The 16,811-nt window shown below is 36.5% G+C and overlaps 1 protein-coding gene and 1 non-coding gene across 15 annotated transcripts in view; one reads left to right on the forward strand and one right to left on the reverse strand.

Annotated features, from left to right (window-relative positions):
* The window catches only part of UBR5 (ubiquitin protein ligase E3 component n-recognin 5), a 61,599-nt gene that overhangs the window by 23,750 nt on the left and 21,038 nt on the right, over positions 1-16,811 (forward strand). For 8 of the 14 annotated variants that reach the window (XM_015856017.2, XM_015856009.1, XM_015856008.1 and 5 more), the window contains 15 exons: positions 1,721-1,870; positions 3,836-4,047; positions 6,987-7,103; positions 7,185-7,295; positions 7,921-8,075; positions 9,433-9,550; positions 10,447-10,631; positions 10,974-11,083; positions 11,330-11,442; positions 12,275-12,418; positions 12,512-12,623; positions 12,812-12,966; positions 13,847-14,044; positions 14,574-14,784; positions 15,400-15,444. In XM_015856017.2, the coding sequence (XP_015711503.1) occupies positions 1,721-1,870; positions 3,836-4,047; positions 6,987-7,103; positions 7,185-7,295; positions 7,921-8,075; positions 9,433-9,550; positions 10,447-10,631; positions 10,974-11,083; positions 11,330-11,442; positions 12,275-12,418; positions 12,512-12,623; positions 12,812-12,966; positions 13,847-14,044; positions 14,574-14,784; positions 15,400-15,444 (2,136 nt within the window). The remainder of the gene's footprint in view (positions 1-1,720; positions 1,871-3,835; positions 4,048-6,986; positions 7,104-7,184; positions 7,296-7,920; positions 8,076-9,432; positions 9,551-10,446; positions 10,632-10,973; positions 11,084-11,329; positions 11,443-12,274; positions 12,419-12,511; positions 12,624-12,811; positions 12,967-13,846; positions 14,045-14,573; positions 14,785-15,399; positions 15,445-16,811) is intronic. The other 6 variants (XM_015856011.1, XM_032442871.1, XM_015856021.2 and 3 more) reach the window with 4 other exon arrangements.
* LOC116653057 lies at positions 5,689-5,801 on the reverse strand. The gene has a single exon (XR_004306465.1). It is a non-coding gene; the product is annotated as a U6atac minor spliceosomal RNA (small nuclear RNA).

Below are 16,811 nucleotides of genomic sequence, written 5' to 3' on the forward strand. Positions count from 1 at the left end.
CTCACAGAGATCAAGATTTTTTTCAGTTTATACCTGGGTATAAGAACAAGTTGTGAGACTGTATGGAGGTTGGAGCTTACCTAGGAATAAGTGGTACAGATGAATGTGGGAAGAGGAAAGAACAGTAGGGTGTGAATACCAAAGTATACAACAAAATGTTGGCTGTCTTTCCAGCTCCAGAGCTATTGTTCTTACAAGTTGTTGCTCTTAAGGTGAGGTGTTCTGCCACTTAAGTGTTTCAATGCAAAATGGATAAAACAGGCAGCAGGGTAAGACCACCCTGAGGCATCTGAAATGTTCCGGTAAGACAGAGCATGTGGCCAAATGAGACTTTTTTCTTTCACTAGGCTTCCTGAGCAAGATGACTTTCTAAAATGTACTGCATGGAGCACTCAGTTCCAAATGTTGTGCTTCTAGCACAGGCAATGCTTTTAGTGGGAAACTTATTTTTTGCAAAAATCTCTCCCAGCTTGTTTTGAAGCCCACAGAACTCAGTTCTATAGCTCTGTTCTTATGTGAACTCATTTGTGTCGGGAACAGCTGGTGGCTGGTATTTCTTAAAGCTCTAAACTCTCTCTGAAAAATGTAAGGAGAAATGTTGTGATTTGCAGGGATGTGAATATCTCTAACGCCTTTTGTATCACTAAAGGAAACAACTGAGTGATTTCTCACAGTGAGGGAGGACATAGGGCAAATTTTCTGTTTCTGGGTACCCTCTTGTTTGTATGTTGGGCTTGTTTGTTTGGCAAGTCTATGGCTGAAATAGCTGTTTTTAGGTTTGGATTTCCCACCTTTGCCCAAGGAGATTCCTTGCCATCGAGCTAAAGGAGGGAAACAGAACTGTTCCTTGTGTAGCAGCAAGATGGTTGTCTGGTTTACTTGTCTTATTGGGCAGTGTTCTTGGACTCGGCTAAATTACATGCATTTTCAGTAGCTTCATGTGGTTGTTATCTATTGGTTAGTAAGCAGAAGGAGGTTGTTTGATAATTCAGTGAAACTCAGTACTTAGAGAAATTTGGGTTTTTAAACGAGTAGCTCGGGTTGTCATAAAAATCATACATTTCTTCCTCCTGAGTATTTTTTGTTTTATTTTTATTTTTTAACTGCGTGGTATTAAAAAATGGAAATAAATGCTTTATTCTGGATAACCATTATTGTTCTTAATGTAGCTACCATGTGAAGATTTGTACCAAGAGCGGATAGTTTGGGAATTAAGTATGTAATTCCCTGAAAGAAATGTTCATTGGAGGAACTGTAGTCTTTGCAAAGCCACATCTTTGACGTCAAAGGTTGGCTTTCACCATTCTTCCTTAATTCTAGATCATTTTAAGAGTTACACGTGTAAGAATGTATGTACACATCTTTATACTTGTGTCCACCTTGCTGTTGGTCTTTGTTCTTCCAAGTGAAAGGCTGAAATTTGAATTCCTAGGTTACAAAAAAGTAAAAGTTTGGGGCAAGACTTGTTTGTGAAATGTGGTTGGATAAGTGACAGAGCAGTTTTTGTAAGGAAACTAGTTTTGTGCACTAGACCACCATGCGTGATTGTAAATGTGAATGTGTAGGAGGCACATGAGTTGGAACTGGTGAATCTGAAGAGCAGAAATTCAACTAATAGATAGGTTGTTTGTTTTTTCTTATGTTTATTTAGTTGATGGTCTCTCTAGCTGATGTTTTAAGTAGCTGATTATTCACTTAAGACCCTTGTCTCCTCTTATAGAGGATCTTATGTCTCTTCTGGATGCTGACATACATTCTGCTCACCCAAGTGTCATTATTGATGCTGATGCTATGTTTTCAGAAGATATTAGTTACTTTGGTTATCCATCCTTTCGGCGCTCATCACTTTCCAGGCTAGGCTCATCCAGAGGTAATTTTGCACCTTTTTTCTTTGTAATAAGTAGTGTACTGTGCAAAGCTAGTGGTAGTACACAGTGGTGGTTTAGATTCCAATTTAACATGAAAGTAGACTGTCATGCGATGTCAGATATAGAGTAGACAAGTAGATTTTTTGTTACTCATCAAAATTATTATTGAATTCTGAGCCTCGGCAGGTAAGTTCTATAAGAACCTTGATCATCATGTATAATTAAAAACCTGACTGTTGATACTACAAGGTGTAAAACTTCTGCATGCTAAATCTTATTTTAAACTCTGTAGTGTGTTTGCTAATATATATTATGTGATAGAAATATTTAATTTGGTTCAAAAAAAGCAACAACTCATGACATGCACCATTCTTAATCTATTTTTTACTGTTTTTGGTTATTCTTTACACAGAGCTTTTTCACATTTCCTGAGGTAATCTGTGACAGAAGTTAACTTTGTAGAATGAGGAGAAATATGCTTAACTGTCAGGGAGGGAGAAGAAACCTAATTTTTTTTCCACTTTTTTCTTCTTTTGAAAGCATTTTTGTAGCTGGTTCGGGAGAACTATTGGCATTTGATATCAACGCCTTGATTGGTGTTAAGGTGTTTTTTTGTTTGCTTTGTAAAATGTAATACAGTTATAACATTTAAACAGAATATACAGCAACTTGGAGCTCTTTGAAGCCATTATACAAATGCCTAGAGTATTTCCAAACTGTTAATCCAACCTCTCCTGTGTTCTTTTTAGTACCGTTTTATTGCCTTTCATGAACCTGTTTCAGTATGTTAATTGTTGAATGAGTAAGTTCCAGTTCCAAAGTGATTAGTCAAGGGTCAGAGCGATGCTTGCTAGAAGAGAAGTAGAATGTTTTATGTAATATATCTATGACAAGCTGTTGTGTTTAGCTTATGTAAAAACTTTGCCAGTTTTCTAATACTGCAAAACACGCAAGATTTGGTGTAGTTTATTGAAAATATGATACAGTAATACATGTAATTCCAGTTGACTTTTGTAATCACAAATGAAATATTTAGTAGGTTAAATGCATTATGTGCATGTACAAATATTCAGCATCTGACATAACTCCTTCTAAATTCCTCCTTTTTTTTCTTTTTTTCTTTTTTTTTTTTTTTTTCTTTTTTCCCTTTCCTAAGGTTATTCTATATAAGACGTTACCACGAATTTTGTAATGCTTATTTTCCATGCATAGTTGACTCTTGGAAAGTTAGTTGATTACCTGATTTAAAAACATTATCTGCATAAGCGAACTGCAGAGTACTGGCTTTAGACAGTTTGTAGGCCAATTGGAGGGGAAGCATTTTGGTAAGGAACATTTTCCTACAAGGATCCTTTTTACAACTTGTCTGACTATTGAAAAGTTTTCATTTGATCTACAAGATAGATGCACTTTAATTTATTAAATCCAGTCCTGTAGAATATTGGTTTAAACAAAAGGGGTTGGATTATCAAGCCTATCTACCAAGAGCTTTTTTAATGCTTGTGTTCTTTAACCTTTTCAAATTACTGTTTTTTTTGGGGAAGATTGTAATGAAACTCTCTAATAAATACTCTTTTTGGTTTGCGTAAATGAATCTAACAGACAGTATAGATCAGATTTTTTTTGTTGTTGATTAAAAACAGTACTACAAAAACTGCATATTATAGTGTAAAACTTTAAATTGCTATTTTTCATGGATTTGGCCTCATGATGCAAGTAAAAGTGCTGTAGCGTTTTTGATAGCACACAAAACTATGAGATTTCTTTATTTTTAGCTTATTGCTTTTATATTTAGTAATTCTAAAGTACACGTTTGGAAGGGTTAATCATACTGAATGTTGCATGTCAGGACTTCATTATTTATAATCTTTGTGAGTAGATTTAACTGCTGTTAGTTGCATCCTGAAGGGTCTTTACTAGAGAGTGGCTTACTTTTATCCCACTGGTGTGACCCAATTGCATACCAGTTCTCCTTCTTCCCTTAGAGAGAGACTCTGAGCTGTTGCGTGAACGTGAGTCCGTTTTACGTTTGCGTGAACGAAGGTGGCTTGATGGAGCCTCATTTGATAATGAAAGAGGCTCTACAAGTAAGGAGGGGGAACCAAACCTGGACAAGAAGAATGCACCTGTTCAAAGCCCTGTTTCTCTAGGAGAAGACTTACAGTGGTGGCCAGATAAGGTACTGAACATTTTTTGTCTGTTTTATTTGCCATTTGCAATAAACTTGTCTTTCTTTTTCCCTAGATAAATACTGTAATTTCTTGTTGAGTATTTCATTTTAGTCTGTGAGAGATAGTGCAATAAAGTGTATTCTTTGTTAGGAGCTTAGGAAGATTATAAATAAACAGTTATTCCTTTTGATAGTTAATGCTTCTTCTTTAATTCTGTTTTTATTTTCTTCTGTTTTGAATTCTGTATTAAAGTCATAAGGCTGTTTTTTCCCCCCTTTTCTTTCATAGGTATTAAAAAATTTAGTAGGCAGTAGGAAACTTATAAAACAATTGACTCAGTTTAGTGCTTTATTATTTTCCTTTGTTTTTTTTTCCCCTTTTAGATACAATATAGATAGACTGAAGAGGGACATGAACTTCAAACCTTATTTCTTTTTACAGTCATTCACCTCTAATCCCTGTCTGGGTTTTGGTGTTCAAATTGAGTAATGTAGGTAGCCCAAAAAAGAGTATTTTGTCAAATGCTTCCTCTCTCAGCCAGACCTTGTCTGGCAATTAGTTTTGAACTTCTGTGTCAGTGAAAATTAGCAGCTCTTGTCCCTCTTCCTTTGTCATGATAGTAGAATGAAAAGGTCATCTAGCTTGGGAAGAGAGATTTTAGGGTTTTTAGTCTAACAGAATAAATTTAGTTCATGTTAGGAATACTACACTGTGTTTTTCCATATAAAACACTACTGTGTTTTGATTACAGCACATTATTATCATCATTATTGCTGTTTTCCTATTACTGTGCTACTTCAGGATATTTGTCCTGTGTATTTTTGTTCCCTCTTTTCCACCCAAGATGTTTTTTTTTTCTTTTTTCTTATTTAAATTTGCAGACTCAGCAAGTTATGCCCAAGGATAATTACTGCAGCCTTTTATTGCCTGTATTTTATGGAATTAACTTGCTAGAGTATATAATTTCATGGTTGTGCAATTTAAGTATATGGAACTTCTTCCCACAGACATTTTTGCATATGCTCTCTTGTAATCCCTAGCTTCCAGTTAAATGGAGGCGTGCCTTACTGGAAGGGCATCTCATCTTTGTGCAGCATTAGTCAAACCTCTTATTCTGTCCTTCAGCTGAACATTCATAGCTGTATTTTAAGTTCCGTTGGTGATAATGCCTGACAGAACTTCTTCATGATAAATCATGAGGGAGATGATTTAGTTGAAAGGCCATCCCAAGTTTTCTTCTGTTTTGAGAGTCCTAAAGGAGATGCTGGAGATATTAATGGAAGTTAAAAGCAAGTTAGATGAAAGATTCAAGGACATAAAGAATTGCTACAAAATAACCAGTTTTGGTTTTTTTTTCATTTTTTGTTACTTTCACATTTAGTGTCTGTGATAAGGATGGATGGTAGATGTGAGTTTATGAGGGGTAGAGTACCAACAAAACACTAATGTAGTGAAACGTGTTGCATACGGAGTTTTTTTTCCACCAAATTAGTAAAGTCAGATGTCTAATAATTCAAATAAATGAATTTTCATAGATCAGATCTTACTGGACGTGAGAACTATTGATCTATTAATCTGTGTCTCTTACCAGTGAAAACCTTGTGCCACCTATGGCACACTATATGCTGCACTGGGAGATGCCCTCTGGAGCAAAACTGTTATGACTGAAACTAATTTTAGATTTTGTTATCATATTATAAGAGTTATTTGTGATTTCTTCTATCCTTGTCTGTTGCCATCTTTCTCTTCTTTCCCAAAATACTGTTGAGCATTTTGAACTACTGATAAGAGACATAATCAATTTTGTTATTGAAGGATGCACTCGTACCTCTTGAAAGGTCTGTATTTCTGCATATGAAATTAGTAAAATAAGTAAATAATGTTTTACAAAAAATAAAAAAGCAAATTGAGGTTTATGAAAAACCAAAATAGGTGGGTTTTTTGTTTACCCAGTTGTAAACTTCTGAAGCTGAAACGTGAGCCTTGTAATTTAGGGGAACAGATGAATGTACTGAATGGTGGGCTTTGTTAGTAGTCTGACACGGGTTCAGCTTCCCATCAGATGGCTGAATTGCTTATATGTCTTATCTTCCAATTCGAGAAAGGCAGTTAAATATGCTGACGTGTAAGATCTCCTTCTTATTACAGATTGCACACACTACTTATCATGTGCATGCCCTTCAGATTTAGAAGCTGTAAAAGACAGAATTTCCTATCACTTGATTTTACACCAGCCCAGGTTATTGTTTCATTTTCAAGAGCTGTATTTTCCCCAAGTGAGTTTTTACTTCCTCCCTGTAGAGAAATTCAGAAAAAAACGTATTTTTCTTATGGCTGCAATTGCTGAGCAGTGTTAAACACTCGGCCTTGCAAGTATTTCTCAATAAGCAGAGGAAAATTTTTTGTGAAGTTATCTGTGTTCACAGGTCTGTCATTTGAAATTCCTTTTCAGTGCTTGGAGAAGTGTGGTTATAACTGTCAAACAGTTGATGTAACACACATATGCAACCAAACGTAAGAGAAAAAGGGGCCTGTAGGGTCCAGGTGGTGTACAGTACAAAGCATTGAGCAAAGTGATGCTGTCTGAGTAGCATGAAGATGCTGTATGACATTTGTTAAAATAAACAGAAATGGAGAGGGAAGAAAAGTAATCCATAACTGAAAGCTTCTCCAGCTTGCTAGATATTAGTGATGTATTAAAGTGATATTTAGCACACTGACTTTTTAACTTTTTTTTTTTAAATTTGACCTTGTTTGCTGTTGTTTATTTCCCTTCAGAAGTAATAAAAAGCAACAAAATATATCTAAACACCCGTTCTTTCCTCCCTCACCCTATCAACAGCAATACTGCAGGTTTTCTTGTTATTTGAGGGAGTGCTGAGCTTTAGACGAGCTGAATGCATCTTCATTTTCAAGTTCAGCAGACTTCATATATCTGTATTTGCAGGATGGAACGAAGTTTATCTCTATTGGAGCCCTGTATTCTGAGCTTGTGGCAGTTAACAGTAAAGGAGAACTCTATCAATGGAAGTGGAGTGAATCAGAGCCTTATAGAAATGCACAGGTACTACTCATCTTCAAGTCCTACCTTCAAAATGTTTTATATGCTTTGCATATCTAAAAGACTGTTTTATTGTTTCCAAAGAATCCTTCCTTGCACCATCCACGTGCCATGTTCTTGGGATTAACCAACGAGAAGATTGTGCTCCTTTCTGCAAATAGTATTAGAGCAACTGTTGCCACTGAAAATAACAAGGTATGAGATGTGCACTGTTTTCTGAATTTGATAGTGTTTGGGAGTTGTTTTTTTCTTTCTTTTTTCTTTTTTCCTCATTTTTTTTCTTTTCAGTTATTTTCAGTGTATCGTAGAGAAGTTGATCTTCAGCAGAAGTAGCAGTAGTAGGAAATACTTAACTAATTGATTCATCTCTTCATTTTCCCCTATGTTCCCAGAGCAAATATCCAATTGATGTCTTGTAACCATGCAAAGTTAACAGTCAGGAAGAAACAATTAAACAAAAATGCAACTAAACAACCCGAACCACTCAGATCTGATAGATTTGCAATTGAACAGTTGAGAGGATACCTGAAGTGTTTAACCTCATTACCCAAAACTCTTGAGTTCTTGCTCTTACAGCAGAAACTGATGTGGAGTGTGGAGCCAAAATGCTTAGCATTCTGTATGTAATTACTGGAAAAACTAAGCACATTGAAGCTTTCAGCACTGTGCTTGAATCACTTTTCTACCCAGTTGAGTGAATGTGAATTTTGAGCTGGTGAACTACGGCCATTTGCTGTGTTTTTGTGATACTTGTCTGCTTTTTTTGTCACCTTTTTTTTCTGTGAGATTTACTGATTCTGAATCTTCCTTTCTCCCTTAGGTTGCTACCTGGGTGGATGAAACTTTAAGCTCAGTAGCATCTAAATTAGAACACACTGCACAGACATACTCGGAGCTTCAGGGAGAACGGATTGTTTCCTTACATTGTTGTGCTCTTTATACATGTGCTCAGCTAGAGAATAACTTGTACTGGTGGTGAGTAAATTCTGTCCACTTGCAGTAGTGTCTGTCTTAATGACTTTGCTTCTGATAAATGTTGCAAAATTACTGGACTGTACTTCTTTTGGGTTCTGAAACTCTTTTCTTGATTTTAGATCCTCTTTTAACAATGTATTTATTCTCTTCCTGCTTTTCAGCTGGGTTACAACAATTTCAAGAGAACAAGATTATACTTTTAGGAGTGTTTTAACATTCAGTTGTATCAGTACTACATAATATCAAAAAATAACCTTCTTAGGCTTTCTGAGCATTTATTGGACTAAAAATGCGCAACAAACTTACCCAAGCATGAGGTTCACCTCTGTCTGGTTCTGTTAGAAATTCTGGTCTGTTAGTTTGTGGTCTGAATTCTAAAGAGTAGAGGAGTAACATCAAATGCTCCCTCTCGAAATTGTATCTAACTCATAAACATTATAATATACAGAATGTTAAAATATTTTAATAATTAAAAGGCTTATTTTCAATGGAATCTTCCATAATAACACACTTAAATGAGATTTGACACTTATTTGTAATTTGAATGAATTTATTGAATGTTATTAATGCACTGTCAGTATGCATTATTTCTGTCAGGTTGTTTGGAGTAGCACACTGAGCTTCAATAACTTTTTAGACATGGACTGAATTTAATGCTCGAAGATAAGTTGGAAATTGGAGCCCTGAAAATTGATTCTAGGAAATAGCTTTCGTACTAAATTCTCATTACTCTGGACAGTTGTAGCTAAGCTTGTAGTTAAACACAGCTATATTTTATTCTAACTTCTGGTCACAGATAACATAATTACATCTCTGGTTCTTGGTGCACTTAGTTTCCACCAAGTTATTCTGATAACGTTGGAGATACTTGTCTGTTAGAAACAGTAAAAGCATTAGATTCTAGAATAGTTGGTCCAATTTATATAGGCTTGCTAACCCTTATTCAGAGGGTGGTGAGTCACTGGCTCAGGCTGCCTGAAGGAGCTGTGGGTTCCCCATCCCTGGAGGTGTTTAAGGCCAGGTTGGATGGGACACTGGGCAGCCTGATGTGGTGGTTGGTAGCCCTGCCCATGGCAGGGGGGTTGGAACCGGTTGGGCTTTAAAGTCCTTTCCAACCTGAACCAATCTATGATTTTATCATTTACCTCTAATACAGCGACTGTTGGAGGTGAATTTGGAAAGCGAGGATGAAGAGAGAGAAATGTGTCATTTTTGCAGTTCTTTAGGTTTTCGGGGAGGTGACACAGGCTTGTATATTGAATCATAAGTATATGAAGCAGAAGGAACAAGTTGTTCAAAGATAGAAATAAAATTTATTTCTCTGCCTTAATAAAAATAATATGTATTTTTTCCACAGGGGTGTTGTTCCTTTCAGCCAAAGGAAGAAAATGCTAGAAAAGGCCAGAGCAAAAAATAAGAAGCCCAAGTCCAGTGCTGGTATCTCCTCCATGCCAAATATAACTGTTGGAACCCAGGCAAGTGCAGCTGTCACGTGATGTTTTTACAGTGTTGTATGACGAGCTTATAAGTAGGAATAATGTAAAAGTCAGGTTCCATTCTTGTTGTGTACAAGTATATCAGTAACTTTGGTATTAAGGTGGTATACTTCAATTACATGTCTCTAAAGTGAGGTGATGTGTCCTATTAATGTTACTTCTTGCTTCTGTGGTAATTGCTTCAAACATGGAGGAATGAACTGTACCTGTATGGAGTGGGGGGTTTTGTTGGATTTTAACTCAACTACCAACTTTGTGTTTTGAGAAGGTGAAATTTTAGTAATACCGTGGTTTTCAATGAGGTACCTGGCTCTGTGGGGGTGGTGGTTGTTGTTCTTTTTTGTTTGGTTGGGGTTTTCTTTGTTTTTTTTTGCATTTCAGGTATCTGCAAAATCAAGAGCTGGTATTTATTGCATGTTCAGTGGAAAATGCATTTGGTTTGAAGCCTTTGCCAAAATGGTTAATAGCTGATTCAGAGAGAGAGCATTTCTTGTGATTATTATTAGAACAAGTATGAGAGAAAACAATCCCTTCCTCAGGAGCCCGTTTCTTTTGGTTCCCAGTCCATTCTAGTCAGCTCTGGGATGAGTCTTTGTTTTTGAATGAATCATTCCTTTTGTTGTTAAGCATCTGAATATTGTGTATTAAACAGTTACACAGCTGAAGCTGTTGTTTTCAGCTGTGAATTGCACTGTAGTCTCTTTCTTCTAGCAAAGTGCATAGTACATCATGCTGACTTTTCTTTTCACCCGCTTCCATAAGGATTCTTTCCTATTTTTTGATTACTACATATGTTACCAAGAAAGTACAGACACATGTGGTTTCCTTTTGACATAATACATTCTTCTCATAGAAATAAATATTTCTATCTGTAGGTGTGCTTAAGAAATAACCCCCTATACCATGCTGGAGCAGTTGCTTTTTCAATCAGTGCTGGAATTCCGAAAGTGGGTGTGTTAATGGAATCTGTTTGGAACATGAATGACAGCTGTCGATTTCAGCTTCGGTCACCAGAGAGCTTGAAAAATCTGGAGAAAGCCAGCAAGACTACAGAGGCCAAGTAAGTGTGTTCAGAATGAGAATGTATGCACACAGAACATGTATTTGATATTCTTTGGAGATGCTGATTGATGCAGCCTTAAGGGAGGTCATGTTTCTCAGTTTCTAGCTTTCTTGCAAACTGCTAAATGTGCAGAAATGCTCATTGCTTCAAAGGTGTGTCAGTCATGTTAAAGCACTATGGGAAGGTGAAATGCAGAGAAGGACTGTTAGATGAGAATTTTTCCTCTGATGTGTCTCAAGTTTTATGTTTGAATAACTGAAAATGGTTTTGTTTATGGAACCTGAGGGCTTAAAAAGGTAGTTTTCATGGCTTAATTTTAAGTAACAATTTTCATTCTAGGCCTGAAAGTAAACAGGAACCAGTGAAAACTGAGATGGGTCCTCCACCTTCCCCAGCTTCCACTTGCAGTGATGCATCTTCAATAGCAAGCAGCGCATCAATGCCATATAGTGAGTAGCATATAGTTCATAGTAACCTAAAATATTTCTATAGATAAGAAGCTTTTGCAAAGGTCTCAAAGCTCTTCAATTTCTAGATTTGAAAGCTTGAAAATGTTCTGGATTTTAGAGCTTGAAGCTCTTTGATTTCTAGATTTCTTTTGCGGGGGAAACACAGTTTGGTGAACGATGCCTTTTTGGCACTGTGATTAAATGTTTCAAGTTTCATTTTTCACTGATTACTTTTTCTTGTCTCAGAGCGACGACGATCAACTCCTGCTCCAAAGGAGGAGGAGAAAGTGAATGAGGAGCAGTGGTCTCTGAGGGAAGTTGTGTTTGTGGAAGACGTTAAGAATGTTCCTGTTGGCAAGGTTTGTCTAAAATCTGCCAGTGATTTTTAATTACTTTACATAAGCTAATTGTCGAATTGGTACAGGAATTAAATCATCTCTGCAGTTCACTCCTAAGCTTTTCCAAACCAAGAAAAACGGGAAGGCCCACAGAAGTTATCCACACGTTTTGAGGATTTGGATTGCTTGTTAGCAGTCTTGTTAGTCTGAGTACAAATGTCTGTATGTCGTAGACCAGAATTAATGTTCAGGATTCTTGTGACTAGATCTGAGTTTTCAAAGGTTCAAAGGTAGCATTCTTGCAGCTAGCAAGTGGTGTGACTATCAGTAATACTCTTTATAGTAGAAGTCTTCTAACACCTTCATGATTATCAATAAATCCTTCTCTCTAGTGTACTTGGTAAGTTACACTTAACTAGAGAAATTGGGAAAAAGCAAGGAAATGCCTGGATTATTATTGTTTTTGATATCTTGAAAGTATGAAAATTACTTTTTATTCCAGGGGACCTCTAAGATGGTAATCTTATTACAGTTAGGTTTTTATTGCTTTGTAGGCAACTTCTTCAGTCAGTTCTTTTGGTTTCTGTTGGAGGTGGAATGCTGAAGGGAAGGGGCCTTCAACCTGCTTGTGTAATAATTAAGAAATATAGTTCTAAAGTGTTCAGAAACTTTAGCAGAACATCCAGGCTAATGACCAAGAGCTGTAGGATCACCAATGGTCGAGTTCTTTGTTTTCCTAACAAAGGTCTGGTTTACTTTGAAGAAGGTTAGGCTAAACAGTGTCTATTCAAAGCTTTTATTATATTAAAAATTAAAAAGTTTATTATAAAACTGTTATGTTTTCTGCTTGTAGGTGCTAAAAGTGGATGGTGCTTATGTTGCTGTCAAATTTCCAGGCACCTCCAGTAATGCAAATTGTCAGAGCAGTTCTAATTCAGATCCAGATCCTTCCTCTCTTCTCCAGGATTGCAGGCTGCTCAGGATAGATGAACTACAGGTGCGTATTTGAGACATACTGAAAAAATGAAGTGTTATGAAATATGAACAGTGTGTATTTTACTGCATCTTATCGTTTTGTGGATGCTTTTAGGTCGTAAAGACTGGGGGAACTCCGAAAGTTCCGGACTGTTTTCAAAGGACACCCAAGAAGCTGTGTATTCCTGAAAAAACAGAGATTCTAGCAGTAAATGTAGATTCAAAAGGTAAGTAGGACTTAACACTTAAATATACTCCATTATGTCCTTCACTGCCCTTCTCCTTAGTGGGAAACTGTTGCTGTCAGACTCAGTTAAATAGTTGTTTTCATTGACCTTAGTAAAAATGCTGTAGTTAAGAGTTCTTACTGAATACCGTCAAGGCATTAACATTTTTTTCTCATGCATCTCTGAAGGAGTTCATGCAGTCCTGAAAACTGGGAATTGGGTTCGATACTGCATATTTGACCTCGCTACTGGAAAGGCTGAACAGGAAAACAATTTCCCTACTAGCAGCATTGCATTCCTGGGTCAGAATGAGAGAAGTGTTGCTATTTTTACAGCTGGACAGGTTTGTTTTCTGCATTTCAGTCATTTAACCTCACTGTATCTCACTCCTGTTATCTTTAAGTGAAATGGTATAGTCTGTTCTGTAAGGCCTTTATAAATACTGGTGAAGAGTAGCTTTTGAATGAGTAGATTATGAAAAACTTGGTACTACCACTAATATTTTGAAGGGATATGTGGTATAGCAGTCCAACAAGCTTTAAGCACTTTTTAATTATATTATTTGAATAAAAAGTAAGAAGGGAGAAAAGCAACTTGACAGTGGCTGCTGTGTTAGCATAAACTCTCTATTCAACTAAGTTTTGGAAGTGAGATGGATAGAAATGTTAAGGAGGAAGTTCAGTAATATTCAGATTAAAGTGTTAACAAAAAATCTAACAAAAATGATACGTTAAGATTTTGTACAACTCTTAACTATCTGTTAAATATCCTATTGTATCTGGTTATGTGGCTGATTACATGAGTTGATCTTAGAAAACAATAGTGAAGTCTTTCAGTGATCAGTTTTGTTTAGGGTAGTTGAAAGAAACTCTTGGTAAGGGGACTGAATTTTTGTTGTATTTCAGCATATTCAGCTTTTTTGGGAGTATTTAAGTAATCAAAGTGTAATGTAGGTATTGTCATTAGTAATGTTTCTCTGTGAACACTTGTCATTAAATAAGTACTCTAAATAATGTTTACTGTTTTAAGCAAATCTTGGGCATTTAAAAAAGGGAATTTATCTTTTGCTGCCCTGTTTGTAAGTATAGGAGACAATGGCATAAATGAGTGTTCTGGGTCAACTGTTGACTCTGTTGGCAATAAAGCATGAAACGGACCCTCTTGTGAAGCGTAATATTTGTAAATTGTGGAGTTTAATTCTAAAATATTTTTCCCCAACATAGGAATCTCCGATTATTCTCAGAGATGGAAATGGTACAATCTACCCAATGGCAAAAGACTGTATGGGTGGGATACGAGACCCTGACTGGCTTGATCTTCCACCTATTAGTAGTCTCGGAATGGGTGTTCATTCCTTAACAAATCTTCCTGCTAACTCAACCATCAAAAAGAAAGCTGCAATTATTATTATGGCTGTTGAGGTAAAATAGTTTCTGTAATACAGAATTATATGCTATTTTTCTCTTGCTTCTATGAAATTATGCTTCAGGCAACTTTGTGTTTGGATACTAGTTTGTGTTTATACCACATAAACTAATTTCAGCAGAAAATTATCATAGAAACATGAAAGCACAAATTGATGTTGCAGAGTGGAAGATGCATTTTGGTAGTTATTGACCCCTTATTTATTTTTTCCAGTCATACCACTTTTCCCATGTTAAATTAAATGGAAGTAATTTGTCTTAAGAACATATCTGTGAAGCCAGAAGTGTGCTTTTGCAAGTCACGATAACTTCTGCTGCTTGAACCTGCCCTTGCTATTAACTCCTGTGCCCATTTTGCGTTTTTAGTAGTGCTGTAATTGAGATTATATGTGTTCTCAGACATTCCTGCTGAGAATGTCCTTTGTTTGGGCTACTTAAAAAAATGGAAGACAGGATGTACCTATGAAACTTATATGCCTGTGGTTTTTGTATTTTCATTTAACTTACTCTATTCTTTTGAGTACAGAAACAAACCTTAATGCAGCACATTCTCCGATGTGACTTTGAGGCTTGCAGACAATACCTGATGAATCTTGAACAAGCAGTTGTCTTGGATCAGAACCCACAAGTGCTGCAGACGTTCCTTGGCCACAGATGTGATGGAAATCGCAATATTCTGCATGCTTGTGTGTCTGTGTGCTTTCCAACCAGCAACAAAGAAACAAAAGAGGAAGAGGGTGAGCTCAACAGAGTCATGAAAATAGTTTGAAAGCAAAATTTTATGCATTGTCCAGATAACTTGTTTTAAAATCTGCATTCCTCAGATATGAGTAGCTTAAAATTTAGCACCTAAAATGTTTCTGAATCCGCCAAAGGTGATGAGATGACATTTTTATTACTGTCTTAAAGATTTATAGGAATTCAATACTTGGGAATACTGAACTATTTTTACTCATTCTAAAAGGCAAGCTCTTTGTATCTCTATTAATTTTAAATGACAGCAAATATTTTTCAGCTTTGTCGCTGGTATCCCTGTTATATCACCAGCGAGCTTTTAAAGGAACAATATTTAATATTTTTCAAGTGTTATATGGATGCTTTCGATGTTGCTTGCAGTTGACATATTAAGAAGCATAAGAGACTTTTTGTTACTGCTAGTCACTGACACCGCTTAAAAATGTTTGTTAAATATTGTTATGTATAAAACACATTAACAGGACAACAAGGTTGCTAAGTCAAGCACTCAAAAAATAAAATCAGGAGATGGCAGAATTAGGTTGACCCAGGTGCTGTACGTGGGTATGCATTGTGAAATGGTCTTTAATTACACCGTCATACTATTTTTTCCACAGGACTACCTCATTCAGTGCACAAGATGGACGGTGCTCACCGAATGGGTAGCTATTCAATATTTCTTTTTATCCTCATCATTCAGTGTGTGGCCCCATTCCTTACTTATACACACCATACAAACCTGCACTGAATAATGAATGAACTCTCTGGTGAGATTTTTTTGTATGGTGCTGTCATTGAATTTTAGTCATTTGTAGATCTCAATTGTTTCTCAGTATCCCTATCTACAAGATAGGGATAATGGCACGGATTTATCATCTTTTAAAGGTGGTATAGCTTGACGTTTTTCTGCATTCAGAGCTATTGGCTAATTTTGAGAGTTCTGTTAGAGAAACACGGGGCATAATCTCACCTTTTTGTGTAGGTGTTATTTTAAAACGTTTTATTCCAGAGATGGATTCATTAGTAATTTTATTTGTTCTGTGAATGTTAATTATTTCTGTGAGTCAGGCACCTTTTACATGTCCAAAATGTATCACCGTAATTGGTAGAAATGTGTTTAAAGCTCTCTGTGCTGTTAGATGTGATGGAAATAGGATCCCATTCCTCAAAGAGGTGTTCAGTGGTGTTAAACACAGGACGGTGCTTTCCCCTCTCCTTTCCAAGCTGTTAATGCTTTACTACGTGCTGATCAGATACCGCAGCAAACAAGGCACAAACAGCTTGCTCATTGTACAACCCTTCATCTCTAGTGTGTTGTCCATCCTGTGCACTGATTGAGGCAGGGGTCTTGTTGAGGGCAAAAATAAACAAAACAAAGCAAAAAAATTAAAGAAAATAAAACTACCACCACCAAAAAGCTATCCACGTAGCTGAAAACTGTTTTGATTTGAAGCACACAAGGAAGCTGAAATAAGGATGCATGGGCAAACTTAATTTGACTTTTCCTAATTTGAGTGCTTGTCTTTGCAACCTTGGCATTCTTTCGGTAACTTCATTTGGATGTAATTTAACTTTCTGAAATACAAAAAACGTGAACCCGATGGACTTTAACACCCCTCTGCCTCTCTCTCACAAATGTTGTTTATAAAAGGGTATTCATGTCTTTATATTCAAGTCGCGTTCACCTTCTGCTTGTAACTTCTAGCGAGTGATATTAGGACAAGCTTATTTTCTGTGCATCATCTGGAGGGCAGTGGTGATTAATGCTGTTGTCTGTAAGTTAGACAGCCATTTGTTGAACTGAAAGAAGATTGATGTAGGAGTAAAGGCTTCAGTTCCAGGCTCTAGGTTTGATGTCCCTTGGCAATTATGGAACCTAAGGTCCCTTCTCAGGTTGTGCCTGGCTGAGACCCTTTTCTCTACCTCCTGAAGTGCTGGAAGGGGAATAAGTGAGGGCAGGGGTAAGCTTTTTGTCTTCTTAGATCCTGTGTGTAGTTGTCACACAGCTCATGCTTTGGATAAAAGAATT

The sequence above is a fragment of the Coturnix japonica genome, chromosome 2, assembly GCF_001577835.2.
Source record: "Coturnix japonica isolate 7356 chromosome 2, Coturnix japonica 2.1, whole genome shotgun sequence".
Taxonomy (NCBI): domain Eukaryota; kingdom Metazoa; phylum Chordata; class Aves; order Galliformes; family Phasianidae; genus Coturnix; species Coturnix japonica.